The sequence below is a fragment of the Phascolarctos cinereus genome, unplaced genomic scaffold (assembly GCF_003287225.1).
Source record: "Phascolarctos cinereus isolate Bilbo 61053 unplaced genomic scaffold, phaCin_HiC Scaffold_2;HRSCAF=192, whole genome shotgun sequence".
In the NCBI taxonomy this organism is placed as follows: Eukaryota; Metazoa; Chordata; class Mammalia; order Diprotodontia; family Phascolarctidae; genus Phascolarctos; species Phascolarctos cinereus.
Genome location: NW_027555625.1, coordinates 302,902,309 through 302,918,416, shown reverse-complemented (window position 1 = coordinate 302,918,416; position 16,108 = coordinate 302,902,309). Strand labels below are relative to the sequence as shown.

The 16,108-nt window shown below is 41.7% G+C and overlaps 1 protein-coding gene across 1 annotated transcript in view; it reads left to right on the top strand.

The window, feature by feature from the left end:
- The first annotated feature begins 3,155 nt into the window (after positions 1-3,155).
- Positions 3,156-16,108, top strand: part of LOC110194979 (carboxyl-terminal PDZ ligand of neuronal nitric oxide synthase protein-like) — a 34,713-nt gene continuing 21,760 nt past the window's right edge. Inside the window, exons 1-2 of the mRNA XM_020967607.2 lie at positions 3,156-3,567; positions 10,447-10,518. Coding sequence (XP_020823266.1) covers positions 3,463-3,567; positions 10,447-10,518 — 177 coding nt within the window. The 5' untranslated portion in view covers positions 3,156-3,462. The remainder of the gene's footprint in view (positions 3,568-10,446; positions 10,519-16,108) is intronic.

Genomic DNA, 16,108 nt, shown 5'->3' with positions numbered 1-16,108 from the left:
GTCTTTGATATACTTTCCCACCAGTACATACAGTGTCCAGGGTAAAATGAGCTGAAGCTTAAAGAGAACATGTGTAAAGCTCCTACCCAGAAGTCCTTTTGTTGGAGTCCTCAAGCTGTTCCTCCTAAGTATAGGGTAGCTGTTCTGCTGAGTTCATTGTAGAGCCTTGAATCTGCCTTTCCATATCAAATCCAATCTATCTTCAGCTCCAAATGTAGATACTGCTACCAGCCACTGCTGTCCCAGGTATGATGTTAGGATACTGGTGAAAAAAAAAATCTAAATTATCTGGTCCTCCAAAGTTCACCATTTCCTCCTCTGGCTGGGGGATGGAACACTGGGGAAGACTGAGCCTGAGACCAAATCTGAGGCTCTCTTCTCCTACACAAGCAACTTCTTCATAGGAGCTTGGCGCTCTTTTGCTTTTATTCTGGAAGATACTAGAATTGTCTAATTGGAACTAGTTCACTTTTTGTTTTGTCTTGCTTTGCAAGCCTCACAGGGCATGACCAAATCACTTAACCAATCAACACAGATTTTCTGTATAACATTAATATATTTCATCTAATGGCTTCTAAAGACATCTAGGTTGATCAAGGGCTTTTTATATTTTGTCTGAAGCCTATAGTTGATTGATGGATGTCCAGGTGTCCAGGTCTTGTTCATATCTAGTGAACAACTAAGTTGTGTTTGAACCTAGTCACTTACTTTAAGCAGAGTAGGGTAATTGTTGTCTAGACTGATCCCTACCATTACACTCTCTGCCCAATTTTAATATTTGCTATCCTCAACAAATCTACCAGAGGGAATTTGGCAGTCTGTAGTCTCAAAACATGGCTAGCTCCTTAGTGACTTGGAAAGGTTTTGTATTATCCTTTTTATTTCATTTGATCCTCACAATTCTGCAAGTTAGGGGCTGTTATTATCCTTAATTTACAATTGAGGAAATTGAAGCAAACAGAGGTTAAGTGACTTGCACAGAGTTACAATGCTAGTAAGTGTCTGAGGCCAGATTTGAACTCAGCTATTCCTGACTCCAGGCCCAACATTCTATCTATTGTGTTCAGTGCAGTGCCTGACACATAGTAAGCACTATACAAACACTTATTTCCTTTCCCTTCCCTTTTTGAATGCCTTCTCTAGTGCCTTATCCTAATGATTCTCAAAAAAAAAAGCCTATATGGCCCGTTTCATAATCAAATCTAGTATCTAACACCTTGCTTAAAATACATGGTGACATAGTTTTAACATATCAATATCATTTAACAAAGTTCTAATAAGTCATCTCCTGTTTTGGTATCCCAAAAAATGCCTTCCTCAACCCGAAACAACAAAGGGGTGGGAGGAAGATGGGAAAGGAAAAGAACAATCATCCCTCCCTTCTCAGAAGGAAAGCTTAATTCCATACAGTTTTCTTTGACCATATGGAGTTCTCTCCACCACAATCAGAGACATTCAGTTGAAGACTGGAAGCCACCTGCCTCATCCCTCAAGTGAGGAATTAAGCTTTCCTGAATCATTCAGCCTGATGGAATCCAAATCCCCTCAGTGCATAAGGAAATTTGACTGGGATCTGGACAAATTTTAGAGGTAGCCCTTTCTAGACAAGGCAGGGATCAGATGCTTAAATGGCCCTTAGAGGTCCAGTCTCTTAGTAAAAGATATTTGCATACTTATATATTTGTCTCTCCCTTTAAAATGAATGGATGAAAAATCATTTATTAAATACTTACTATATGCCAAGCACTTCGGTAAGCTCTGGGGATAGAAATAGAAAAGCAGAAACTGTCCTTGCTCTCAAGGAGCTTACATTCTAATGGGGGAGATAATACATGCAACAGATTTCAGCAGCAAGTCTGATGGAAAAGTTCCGTAGTCCTTACGTAGAGCAGTGAAACACATGGCAATACATCCTCTTTAATAACATTTTCACTGACAAAATCGTATTTGCTTCTAATACTTAACCATTTGACAGTGCCCAGGACTTTAGTATTAAGAACTTTCCTTTCCAGATTTTCATCATCTCTGGCTGCTAAGGAGGAAAAGGCTGAATGAAACACCTTCCTACTGATAGTTGGTCACTAGCTAGAGGTGTTGGAAAGTGCCGTTCAACTCAGCTAGCTTTCCAACAAGTGGCAGAGGGTGGGGATCGCGAGACCCCTCTCCAAAAGGTGGTTTCCTTGACTTATGGCTTTGAGGGTTGGGCTGTAATACAAACTTGATAAGAATAGTTCTTGTTTCATTCTTTGTATTTGTATTCCCAACACCTAGCAAAATGCCTGGCACACAGTAGGTGCTTAATGAATGATTGTTGATTGATAGAAGGCCAGTTGGCCGGAATAAAGAGTATGAATAAAGCTGGAAAAACCGGCTGAAATCAGCATCGCTAAGGTTAAAATGGGGGAAGCGGGGATTATTTGCTGACTTTGCCAGGTAAATATTCGTAGAATTCTAAAATGTTAGACTTGGAAGAGACTTTAGAATAGAATCTTAGAACTAGAAGAAAATTCAGAACATAGAACTTTAGAGCTGGAAGAATACAGAATGTTAAAGTTGGAAGGGTCGTTAGAACACAAACTAGAACACTAAATTTCATCTCTTGTCACCTACTTCATTTGGGACTCCACTCTACAGCGTTTTTAATGGGTGGTCACCTAGCCTCTGCTTGAACTCCAGGAAGGACGAGGCGCTCCCTATCTCACAAGGCAGCCCATTACATGGGAGATGCTTCCATTGTTAGAAAATGTTCACTACACTGAGCAGAAATCTGCCTCTCCGTTTGTTAATAGTCTTTGTCTTGGACCTCCAGTTCTCCTATCCTCTTCTCACCGTTCTTAGCTCTAATCTAGAAGCGCGGCACAATCCAAGAGCCAGGAAACAGGCCTCTCTACCAGGCTGGGGCGGACCTCCTGGTGGGGCGCGGAGAGGGTAGTGTGGGGTAGGGGAGTGTTGGAAGGCTGGAGGCTAGCAGGTGCTCAGCCCCGCACATTAACGAGGGAGGGAGGCGGTACCGTCAGCCTCCGGGTCCCACGTGAGGCAACTTTGGGCCAATGGGGCAGCGGCTGCGCGGGGAGGGCCGGCTAAGCGGCTGGGGGGTGTAGGGGGCTGAGGATCTCATTCAAACCCAGCAGGCTGAGGAGGCGGGAGGCGGGAGACTACGAACCTCACCCCTCCGGGTGCCGGGCCCAGCAAAAGGCCTCCGCACCCCTAGAAAGCCCCATTTCCCCGATCCCCCGGGACTGGGAGACAGACTGGGATCGGGATCGGGCAGGCCGGTGATTGATCCAGTAGGTGGAGATGCTCTGGGCATCAGAGGAGACTGGCGACGTGTGAGGGTGCGGGAGACCACGGGGATCTGGCTGGTGGACAAGAGGGCCACAGCTCCGCTGCTGAGAGCGCCGCCACATCCGTCCCACGGGAGCAGGGGCTGGGCACCTCGGCACCCCGGGACCTGAAACGGCCATGCCCGTGAAGAACAGATACAACCTGGTAGATGAGGGTTGCGATTCACGGCTCCCGCTGCACAGCGAAGAAGCCTTCCAGCACGGGATCCAGTTCCAGGCCAAGGTAAGGCGTTGGGGCGTGCCTTGAATGGCAAAGCCAGACAGATCTTAGAACTCAATGTCAGAGGCGGCAAAGGCTCAGACAGAATGTCCACGGTGAGAAAGAGACCCTGGAATGTGGAAACGTTACAGTCAAAACTGACCTTTCAGGTCATCTTGTCTTATTTTACAGATAAGAAAACTGAGGCATAGAGAGAATGGTATTTGCTTCCAAGGTCCACAGGGATCATTCCCTGCCACTATCCTGGTTTTCTGGGTCCCTTACTTCTTCTGTCCCTTTTCCTTTCCACCACCACTCCCACACATATTTGTTTTCTGTCCCTCTGCTCCCCAACTACCACTATGGGTTTCATTTTCCATTCTCTTTCTTATTTTCTATTTGCTAGATTGAGTGGGAAATTGAACTCCTAAGATCATTTCCAAAGCCCATTCCAGTTCTGACACAGTGTTCTGATGTCCCTTGAAGCTCTAACATTGTTGAAATATCTCACCTTCTTGATCTTTCTATTCCCTCTCAGCTACTCCATAGCAACATGTCCTCTTTTGCGCTAGACCCTGACTGGTACTCTTCCTCTTCTCCAGTCCACCTGTCACCAGCCAGCTCGTCTTTCCTGTCCTCTGTTCTGGGATATGGTGTCAATTAAGGCCAGTTGGCATGGTCACTGCCATACTGCAGACAATCCTAAATGAATGTCACATCTTTGTGCATTCTCAGTAAAGGAGGATTTGGGATTTGGGTGTATGTATGTTTCTCAATGGGCTGAAGGAAGTTCCAGGAGACAAAATCCAACATGGATAAATGAAGTCAACCGATTATTTCAAGTGATTGTTCCAACTTTCTCCCAGCAAAACTGGCTTGAGATTTTGCTTCTTTTATCTTCTAGAGAGTTATCATGGTGCAGCTGGGTTTTGGAATCAGGAAAATTCTGGTTCAAAGTCATTGGCGTTTACTAGCTGTGTGACTGTGGATAGGTCACAACTTTTCTGAACATCAGAAAATCCTCTAAGACTTATCCACTAAGTTATAGAAAGGTTGAATCTCTTAATGGAGAAAATTTCATGCTAATAAAATCACAGATCCTTGACATCTTGAATTACTTCTCCCTAGTGGAGGTGCTTATGACTAACAAATGAGAAAAAAAAGGGACAAGTGCAATTATGTAAGCTAGAATGTTAGCGGTCAATGGGACTCTAGAGATTCAGCACCCTTATTTTACAGATGAGGAAATTGAGGTCCAGAAAAAGAGAAGCAGAAGGCTAGGTTGTTATAGGATTTAGAGTTGGAAAGCATGTTAAAGGCCATGCAGTCCAACTCTGATCTGCTCTACACCTCAGATCACTATGAACTGGAATAGTCATATAGAAAGAGGCATAGGGTGTAATGGAAAAAAAGCATCGGTTTGGGAATAAGAGGACCCAGACTCTCATGTCAACTCTGTGATTACGGGCAAGTCACTACATTTCTCTGAACCTCAATTTCTTCATCTGCAAAATGGGGATAATTATAGCTAAACTGCTTATCTCAGAGTCACTGTAACAAAAGTGCTTCATAAATCTCACTGCACTAGGAGTTTGAAGATGTATATTTTAGTCTGGGTACTGCCATTAACTTGCAATGTAACCTCTCTGAGCCAGAGTTGTCACTTCTGTAAAGCGAGAGATTTGGACTAGATGAGCTGGAAGGTTCTGTTTATCTGTACATAGTCTGTTTCCTAACATTCTATGTTCCAAGGTCCCTTCCAGCTCTAATGGATGCCAACCAGGGAAAGCTAGAGGGAGTGATTAAGAGGCTTCAAAGAAGAGCTGGAGCTTGAATGGTGGGTAGACTTTCCCTGGAGGGGTGGGCTGAATTTCCTAGCAAGAAGGAAGTGACCTTGGAACCACAAGAATATCCCATCAGTGGTGTCCCTTTTTTTTTCAGGGTTCTCCTGGGAACTGTTCAGAGGGGCTGTCTCTGAGCACCAGAGGGCTCTCTCTCTTGCTTCTAAGCATTGCCACCAGCCTGACCTTTTTCTTGTTTGGACAGAACAAGAAGTTAAGTGCTCAGATTTGAGTGCTTGACTCAAATATCAGGTATTTACCAGGTGTCTGACTCATTTTAAGTAGGTCAGACTTAGCAGGTGGAGTTTTCCCAATTAATTGAGCAGCCACAAATAAGCATGAGAGCTAAGAAGAAAACTCCAAAAGGTCATAAGTATTACATTTGGTTTAGAGTAAACTGGGTTGCCCCCCAAATAGCTTTTGGTTAATAAAAAAGATTATAATTATCACCTTAATGCATACAATTTGGGAAGGAGCCTACCTTGGGTAAGTTGAGCTTGGCTTCAAGAATTGTTCAGCTGCTAATAACTTCATGTGTGATCTCAGGCAAAGGAGTTGTAAATGATAAGAGTCCCTTCTGGCTCTCTAGGTTCTATGATGTTATTACTTCCCTGGGCCTCAGTTTTGTCATCTATAAAATGAGTACTTGAACTAAATTGTCCCATATCTTATCCAACTCTAATATTCTGAGATCTGATGTTCATTTCACCTTTAATGAATCATGTACACTACAAGAATGTTAACTCCTTTTTTTTTTTTTTGCACATTATGACCCCAGGGCCTAGCTGGAAGGGGGATTTGTTATAGAAGATAAGAGGTGATTGGGTTAAAGGGAGGCTCAAAACCTGAAGCTTCAGAAGCAGAATTCAATGATGATCTTGGGAAAATAACTGATCTCTTCTACCTGGCATTCAAGGCTTTCCACAGCCTCTCTTTCCAACTGACTTTTCAACCTTGTCTCTTGCCACATTCCTACTTAAACTCAGCATCTACCAAACAGGTCCACTTACCATCTGTCCTTTGATCTTAGTCCCAGAAAATGTGAAAACAGAAAAGGGCCTTTGCCCCACACTTACACTTGACAGAGAAAGAACATGAGTTTCAGAGAAAAGAAAGGGACCTGTTCAAGGTCATGGCAGTGGCAGTAGAGTTTTCCCAGCCCGGTGCACCCATCTCTCTGCTTCTTTTTTTTTAATTATTTATTTTTTATGTTTTTATTTTTAATTAATTTTTAAAATTAATCTTTTTTAATTAAAAATTTTAAGTTTTATTAATACATTTTGTTTTTATGTCATAGCCATTTCTAAATATGTCCCCACTCTCACCCACAAAAATGTATCTCTCCCTTGCACAAAAGAAATACAATTAAACAAAAATAACTAATATATTGTCCATGTTTGACAAGGTCTTCTACCTTCATCATCTCCCCTATCTCTACCTTGAGAGGAGGGAAGTGTTTCATTTTTTTTTCCTTTAGGACCATTGTTGGTTTTTCAGTTACTCATAGTTTGACTTCTTTTTTGATCTTTTCACTTGCACTATTGGTTATTGTGTTATATGTTCTTTTACTTCCATGTTTTTCACCATGTGTCAGTTCAGACAAATCTTCCCATGTTTCTCTGAATCCTTCACATTCATTTCTTACTATACAATAATATTCCATTACATACACAGACCAAAATTTGTTTAGGTATTTCCTAATTATGGTTACCTACTTCATTTCTAGTTCTTTATTACCATAAAAAGTGCTACTATGAATATTTTGTAATATATTAGACCTTTCTGATTTTAACTGCCCTGGAAATACTTCCTTCTTTTTCAAATCCCCCCTACACACACACACACATCATTGTGGAAGATACCCCAGGTCAAGCCCAACATTATCCAGAAATTAATTAGCAAGTATTTGTTAAGTATTTACTCTTTTCCAGATACTGTGCTAGGCACTGGAGATACAAAGAAAAAAAAAGAAGTAGTCTTTGCCCCCAAGGAGCTTACATTCTATTGGGAGAACCAACATGTACCTACATAAGTATGTACAAAATACAGTAAATATAAAGTAATTTGGGAAGGTTGGAGGGGAGGGTCAGGAAAAGGCCTCATGTAGAATGTAGTACTTGAGCTGAGGTTTGAAGAGACCTAGCGATTCTGAGAGGCTGAAGCAAAGAGGATATATGCATTCTTGACAAGGGGCCGGAGGAGTTGAGGACAACACTGTATGCAAGGCCAAAGATGAGGAATAGAATATTGTATATGCAGAAACACAAATAGACTAGTTTGGCCAGAAGACTGGCAGCCACAGGCTAGAATGAGCTTTCCTCTCTCAATTTCCTTAGCGCTTAATGTAAGTCCCCCCACTAGAGTCTTCACATCCTACTGTTTCATGACATCTCTAAATATTCCTATCCAAATTATTTAGCTCTTATATTCATTTATTTTCATGTGTGTTACTGTTGTCTATTCAACTAGGCTGTGAGCTACTTGAAAGCAAGAATTTGTCTGCTCCCTTTAACTAATCCACTTATGTTATAGTCTCTAGCCCCCTCATAATCTTGGTCCCCTTCCTATTGCAACAACTTTCTCTAAGACATCCCTGAAAGGTAAATCTCTCTGAATGGATACTCCCAGGGATGGGGAGGCAGACTGATCTAGTTAAAAGAATACTGGATGAGAGACCTGGGTTCCAACCCCTCCTCTGATACTTATAGGCAAAACATTCGACCTCTCTGGCCCTCAGTTTCTCCATCTGTAAAATGAGGGATTTGGACCAGATATCTTCTAAGCTCACTTCCATTTCTAAATCTATGCTTTTATGATGATCTTTGTCTCCTTTGGAGAATCAATAATAGGTCATTACACCTAGTAGGTGCTCCTCAATAGCTATTTAATTGAAGAATATAGCCCTCACAGCTTGAAGGGTCTTCAAAGGTCATCTCGTTCAATCTGTGTTTAAACTTAAATCCCCTCCAAGGTTCCTGACAAGTGGTCAGCTATCTGCACTCCATTTGAACACTGTTGGGAAACTCAACCCCTCCCAAAAGAATACATTCCTCTGTTGGACATGTCTGATCATTAGGGAGTTCTTATTTTGATACAAAATCTGCCTTCTTATATCTTCCACCCATTTTCCCTAGTTTGTCCTTTTGGGTCTTAGAAGAACAAAACAAATCCCTCCTTTGTAGGACAACCCTTCATGTACTTGAAGTTATGTCCCCACCCCCCACCCCTAAATCTTCTATTCTCTAGATTAAACATCATTAATTCCTCCAACTGATCCTTGTTGGTCACAGGCTTCAATCCTCATCAAAAGCCTGGTGTCCTCCTGGCTGCTGGAATTTCCTCTCTGACATCCCTGATAGATGTGCCAGCTTCTGCCTAGATACTCTCAGGGACAGGAGACAGCACCATGTGGATTTGGAATAAGCAGATATGGGTTCAAATCTCAACTCTGCCACTTTTGCTACCTATACAACCTTGAGCAAGGACCTCTGTTGTCTGGACCTCAGTTTCATCACTTATAATAAAGGGGGAAGAGGTGTTGAACTAGACCATCTCTAAGTTCCCCTCCAACTCTAAAATCCTCTCTTCTACTTCACCAATAGCCTGTTCTGCTGTTGGACAGCTCTCAATGAGGAGCTCTTCGATTGAGGTAAAATCTGCCTACCCATAAAGTCTATTCCACTGCTCTTAGTGCTGCCCACTGAATAAATCAAATAACTCTTCACATCATGACCTTTCAAATAAAATGCAAGTTTTCTTGTTTAGTATTTAAGGTCTTTCACAATCTTGTTCCAACCTTCCTCTCCAGACCTAATGTACAATGCTCCCCTCTACTCACTTTACATTCCCCTCAAACTGACCCAGTTTCTGCTCCTCATACAGTGCAGTCCATGTCCATATCCATATGTTTGAGTAGACTGTCCTCTGTGCCTGGAGTGCACTACCCCCTTATCTTTCATTCTGAAAATCTCTAGCTTCTTTCAAGATTCAGCTCTAGAACCACCTCTTCCATGAGGTCTTTTCTGTTATCCTGATTACCCACATGCTAGCATTACCTTGACCCTCAAAATTACTTTGTATCTATCTTCTATCCACATATTTATGCATATGATATTTCCTCTCAAATAAGGACATGAGCTCCTTGAGGGCAGACATGGTTTCCTTTTTTTGTCTTTGTATTCCGAGCGCCTATCATGGTACCTAGCACCATTTATCATATTATTTAGTAAATGTTTGTTGAATGAATGAATTTGAAGTTAGAGATAATTTCATCTGTAAAACAGGAATGTTGGAAATAAAGGTTCTACAATCCATGGACTCCCCAAAAGGTCTGTGGATAGATTTTAGAGGGTCTATTATCTTGGATGGGGAAACAATTACATATTTATTTTCATTAACCTCTAACTGAAATTCAGCATTTCCTTCTAAAAACATTATTCTAAGAAGGAGTCCATGCCACAAAAAAAGGTTAAGAAAACCTATTCTAACTCCTAATGGGACATTAGGGGTATCTGAAGAGGAGATTCCTGTTCTGGATGAGAAATCAGACTAAATAGCCTCTAAGGTTCCTTCCAACTTTGAGATTCTAGATTGTAAAGAGACCTCCCCATCCTAATCTCCTTCTTCTTAGCTTTTCATTGCCCTTCTATAATGTAGCACCCAGAACTGAACATAAAACTCCAGATGCTTCCTGACCAGGACAGAACAAAGCAAAATTATTACTTCCCTTGCCCTGAACTTAATACCTCTATTTATTCAAGTGATGATTGCAGTAGCCTTTGCCAAAAGTTGACTCATTGAAAGCCCAATATCAATCTAATTTGTCAGCTGTAATTGGCTTGGGTACCTTAAGAGAACTTGGAGATCCTTCCAATGAAAAGCCATACAAAAGAGCTTCTTCCATCTCAATCACTTGCTGAGAGTGCCAACACTGTTTTTCTTCTTTTGGTGGGAGAACTGAAGATAAGTTACAACTATTGGAGTTGTAGCTTCCCCTTTCTGTCCGTTCTTTTTCCTCTTCCCCTTTTTAATGACCAGTTTCCTTCTTGTCTCCTTCTTTTAGTACATTGGGAGTTTGGATGTGCCCAGACCTAACAGTCGCATGGAGATTGTGGCCACCATGAGGAGGATCCGGGTGAGTGTTAGGGCTAGGGAATCCCAGGAACAGCTTTCCCTGAGACTGGCCCACATCCATGGTGGAATGTCTTTCTGTCAGTCAGCCAACTAGCATTTGTTAAATACTGACTCTGAGCCCTAATACAAAGCACTAGGGTATACAAAGAAAGGCAAAAAAAACCCCATTATTATTGTGGTTTTTCAGGGAGTCATAATTATAACTCAATATTTTATAATAATAATAATAACATGATTGGGTTATCATATTATGGTTACATATAATTATCATCCACTGGCCCCCTCCTGAAACCTCATTGTACATGGAACTGTGAAGGTTACCCTGAGCTCTGTAAAATTATGCTAACAGATTATATAAGTATTCACTAGTGCAGCAGTCTAATCAATAAACTGAGAAGCCTTCAGGTATAGGCTTGTTAAAGGAGAGTGTGTCAGCCATCCAAGGAGGACCAGCCTTGCTAAGTGCAGAGAGGCTCATCACCCCAAGTGATGAATTTCAGGTTCAGAGTAGGTAGAGGGTTATCCCAGAGGAAAGGCACTGATGGTAGAAAGTGCTAGAAAAGGCCTCTTGCAGAAAGTAGGATTCCATCTGGGTCTTAAAGAAAGCCAAGGAAGCTGAGAGTTGGGGGTTGTGGAGAGAGAAAATTCTAGCCACTGGGAATACCCAGTGAAAAATCAGAGAGTTAAGCAATGGAGTGTTGTGTTCAAGGAACCTCAGGTAGACAGTATAGCTGGATCATAGAATGTGTCAAGGTGAGGCGTAAGGTACATGAAAACTGGAAAGGTGTAGAAGGGGCTTTATGAAAGGCTTTAAGTTTCAAACAGGCTATCGGAAGCTAGTTAAGCTGGTCCTACAGTTGTCACATGGGCAGCTAGGTGGCACAGTGGATAGGGTCAGGAAAACTTGACTTCAGTTCATAAATTCAAATCCGGTCTCAGATACTTACTAGCTATGTGATGCTGAATAAGTCACTTAACCTTGTTTGACTCAGTTTCCTCATCTGTAAAATGAGCTGGAGAATGAAATGGCAAACCATTCCAGTGCTTTTGCCAAGAAAACCCCAAATGGGGTCATGAAGAGTTGGACATAGGGGCAGCTAGGTGGCGCAGTGGATAGAGTAACGGCCTTGGGTTCAGGAGGACCTGAGTTCAAATCCAACCTCAGACACATAACACTTTCTAGTTGTGTGACCTTGGGCAAGTCACTTGACCCCACTGCCTAGCCGAAAAAAAAGAAAGAAAGTAGAGCCTGAGTTTAGGGGCAGCTAGCTGGCACAGTGGATAGAGCACTGGCCCTGGATTCAGGAGGACCTGAGTTCAAATCCGGCCTCAGACACATAACACTTTCTAGCTGTATGACCCTGGGCAAGTCACTTAACCCCATTGCCTAAAAATAACAAAAAAAAAAAGAGTTGGACACAACTGAACAACAATGAGATGTCAGAGAAGCAGACCATTTTCAGGCTATACTCTAGGCCATTTCAGTTACCAGAACCTGTCTTCTGCTAACCCAGCATTCATAACTTTGAGTTACCTTCATGCTAGCATCAGTGATGGATTGAATAGAAGAAGATGATCAACAACTGGCTTTTCTATAGTGTTTTACTCCTGTGATCTCATCTGATCCTTACAAGATCCTTACAAGTAAGTAAGTAGCAGGTGAAGGTTTTTAATCTAAATTACACAGATTAGGACACTGAAGTGACTTGTCCTGTCACACAGCTAGGAAGTGGCAGAACTTGGCCTGAAATCTAGGTTTTCTAACTTTTAAGTCCAGTGTAGTCTAATATACATTTATGTATATGTGTTTATATATATGTATACACACACACATGCACATACGCACATATAAAGTATATGCACATTTATTGACAGATACATCTTAAATTGAAATCAAGTTATTATCATCATCACTGAGTTCTAAACTAAAACAACTTGGAGCCCTTTAAAATTGGTTTTGAGATCACGAATAAAGCTCCTCCCACTCCTTACCACTCTCCATCCTAAAATCTCACGTACATTTGTGCCTTTGACTTGGTTGAACTAATGGCTCCTCTCCCTCTGCTGGAAATACACACTATACTGCCATGGACTTCTTTCCCTTAGCCATTATCCTGCCTGGTTTCTCCTCATATACCCTAGAATAACAATTAAAATAAGAACCATTCTTATAGTGCTTTAAGTTTTGCAAAAACCTGCTTTACAAGATCCCTATGAGGTGGGTAATACAGGGGATGTTTTTCCCAATTCACAGATTTAAAAAAGTGAGGCTTAGAGAAGAGATGTGACTTGCCCACAGTCATATGGCCAGTAAGTATCTGAGCAGGGCAGTGAAGCCCAGGCCTCTTGAACTGCCAGGGCAACACTTTATTATACCACATTACTTCTCTGTTCTCAGAATGTATTCTCAGGATAAAGTGTGATTGATTTCGGCTCAATAACTTTTCAGATGGGTTTGAAGTCTTCTAGACTTCCTCTTGTTCGTTGAAAGAGAATATGATTTCTTCTAAGTTAGGTTTCCTTTGTGCCAGGCAGCACATGGAAAGGTTCCTATATTCATCTCCAGCCAATAGCAAGAGTGAGCTGTCCCCTTCCTACTTCCCAGAAAAGCCATTAACATCTCACTGAGACAGGAGAAGAGCTAGTTCAGACCCCAAAACTTTCCTGATGATCTTCCTATAAAAGATAGAGGCCAGAGGACTCGGGGCCCCTCAGGGAGTAGTCTTGGATCTCATGAAGTCAATGGACCTTGTTGGCCCTAATATTGTATCACACAGACAGAATTGAGTTTCAAGTGCCTTTCATCTTACATGAAGAGCATTAGCCATTAATAAGATAGTGATTACTACCTTTCTCGTTAAATAATGATTATAATAGCCTTTATTTCTATTATGCTTTCCTTATAATAATCCTGCGAAGTAGGTGAAACAAGTATTATCATGCCGATTTTACAGATTAAGGAACTGAAAGCCAGAGGGACAATATTGGTAATAGTGGAAAAAGCACTAGACTTAGTAGACAGAAAATCCTCCCGGGGACAGCCCTGATTCATCTCTAGAATGAGGAGATTGGAGTAAACGATCTATCTGTTAGATCTCTTCCCACTCAAGATTTCAGGATTCTTTAACTATGAGAAGCGACTTGCCCATAGTCACACAGAGAGAACCGGGGCTTAACCTTCTCCCTCCCACTCTGGTCTTCTGACTCCCAGGCTTTTGCTTTTTCCAGGACACAACGTTCATTACTCAATTTGCATTTTTAAACATTTTGCTCATCCGTTTTCAGGCAAGACATATTTAGCTCTGAGATCAAGAGTGTTTTCTCTGGTCTCTATACCACGCTGATTTATTTATTCTTTAAAAACAAAACAATGGTCAATAGCAGGCTGTCTCCTCCCTGTCTTTCTCTTTGGTAGGCAGAGGAGGCTCAGAGGAAGGAGAATCAGTTCCAGGCTTCTTTAGAACCATGTCCTGAGTAAGTGGGGGGAGTCTATAGTTCAAAGTACGTGTGATGAGGGAGCGACGGCTGGGGCCGTCGCTCTCCTTAACCTCCTCCTCAATGTGTCTTTGAGGCTTTCTCTGAGCACTTGGAGGCAAGTGCATGGGACTAGTGGCCACAGACTCCATTCATTCTTACTGTTGGTTCCCCCATTCCTTCCTTCAGCTTCAAAAGGTAGGAGTTGCTATGTCTGAGGAATGATGGCTCTTTACCCAGGTTGTCATTTTGAATGGAAGGATCAGGAAATAGGAGGGGGAAAAGGCAGTCTATATCACTTTCATGTCAATCAATCAATAAATATTTATTCAGTACTAGGGACAACTAAATGGTGCAGTGGACAGAGCACTGAGCCTGAAGTAAGGAAGAACTGAATTCCAATCTAGCTTCAGACATTTATTAGCCTGGGAAAGTCACTTAACCTCTGTTTGCTTCTGTTTCCTCATCTGTAAAATTGGGATAATAATAGCACCTACCTCCCAGGGTTGTTATGAGGACCAGAAGAGAAAATAATTGTAATGCATTTAGCACAGTGACTGCCACATAATAAGCACTATATAAATGCTAGCTACTATCATCAATATTATTTTTAATAAGAATACAAACAGTTGCATCTACTGTACTTGCCAGGTTTGTAGGGATAAAATGAGATATTTGTGAAGTTCTTTGGAAGCTTCAAAGTGCTTTTAAAATGCCAGCTATTATTACTATGATTATGCATGCACATATTCACATACGTATATGTACCACACCATAAATACACTTTCCTTCCCCCCCCCATGAGGCAATTGGGGTTAAGTGACTTGCCCAGGGTCACACAGCTGGTGAGTGTTATGTGTCTGAGGCTGGATTTGAACTCAGGTCCTCCTGACTCCAAGGCTGATGGTCTATCTACTGTACCATCTAGCTGCCCCCATAAATACACTTTCACACTCAATTTCATTGGTGCATATACATACATACATACTCTCATTTTTACATACACTCAGATACAGGTAGGCACACTTACTTTCACTCAAACACACATGAACACATACGCAGATACTTAGATTCTCACATTTTTACACTCCCACAAGGACTCTGACATTAACTCACACACATACGCGTTTGCGTAAATGTAGATACAGAGTGAGGTTCTATGGAATGAATGAATAAAAGGCCCTTATTAAGTGTTCACTATGTTCCAGGCACTGTACTCAGCACTGAGGAAGCAAATGCTAAGAAGAAAGAGAGTCTCAGCCCTTACTTTCAAATAAGAAAGATTCCTATGCCCTCTCCCTCCCCCTACTAAGACACCAGGTGGCGGCAGTCCATGAGACAAGTAGGCAGATCATCCCAGCATCCACTCACATAATTCCTGCTCTCCTTGAAGCCAAGGTGACCCCCTGGCACGGAGCGCTAAGTGCAGGCATATTAGGCTTCTGCCACTGAGCCACAGTGAGGAGAGGGAGGGCCTGTGGGATGGCAAGAGCCCTGGAGGAACAGATGAGATGGCCTGTCTGACAGTTTTCCCCTGACTCTCCTCCCCTACTTGGATAGGAAAAGAGACTCTGGCAGGGTTTCAGATTTTATGCATTTGGCCTAGTTAGCATCTTGAATACATTCCATGTTTCAGCTGTAGTACTTTCTTGCTGTTTTTTTCTTACGTATAACAAGAAACAGGCAGCTGAGTTTTCTTTTCTATAAAACAAGAGGGTTAGACTAAATAATTTCCAGGTTCTAGTTCTAATACTCTTTGTTCTATGTAACAATATTTTGTGTTCTAGGCTCATTCCTACCTAACTTTAACAATTATGTTCTAAGCTCTGTATATGTTCTAAGCTCATTCATTTCTCTAACATTCTGTGTTCTAAGCTAATTCCTAACTCTAATAGTTTATGTTCGAAGCTCATTCCTAACTCTAACAATCTATGTTCCAGACTGATTCCTAGCTCTAACAACATTCTAAGATCATTTCTGACTCTAACAGTCTATGTTCTAAGCTCATTCTTAGCTCTGTCTGTTCTAAGCTTATTCCTAGCTCTTATAGCCTATGTTCTAAGTTCATTCCTAGCTCTAACAGTCTATGTTCTAAGCTCATTCCTAGCTCTAACAGT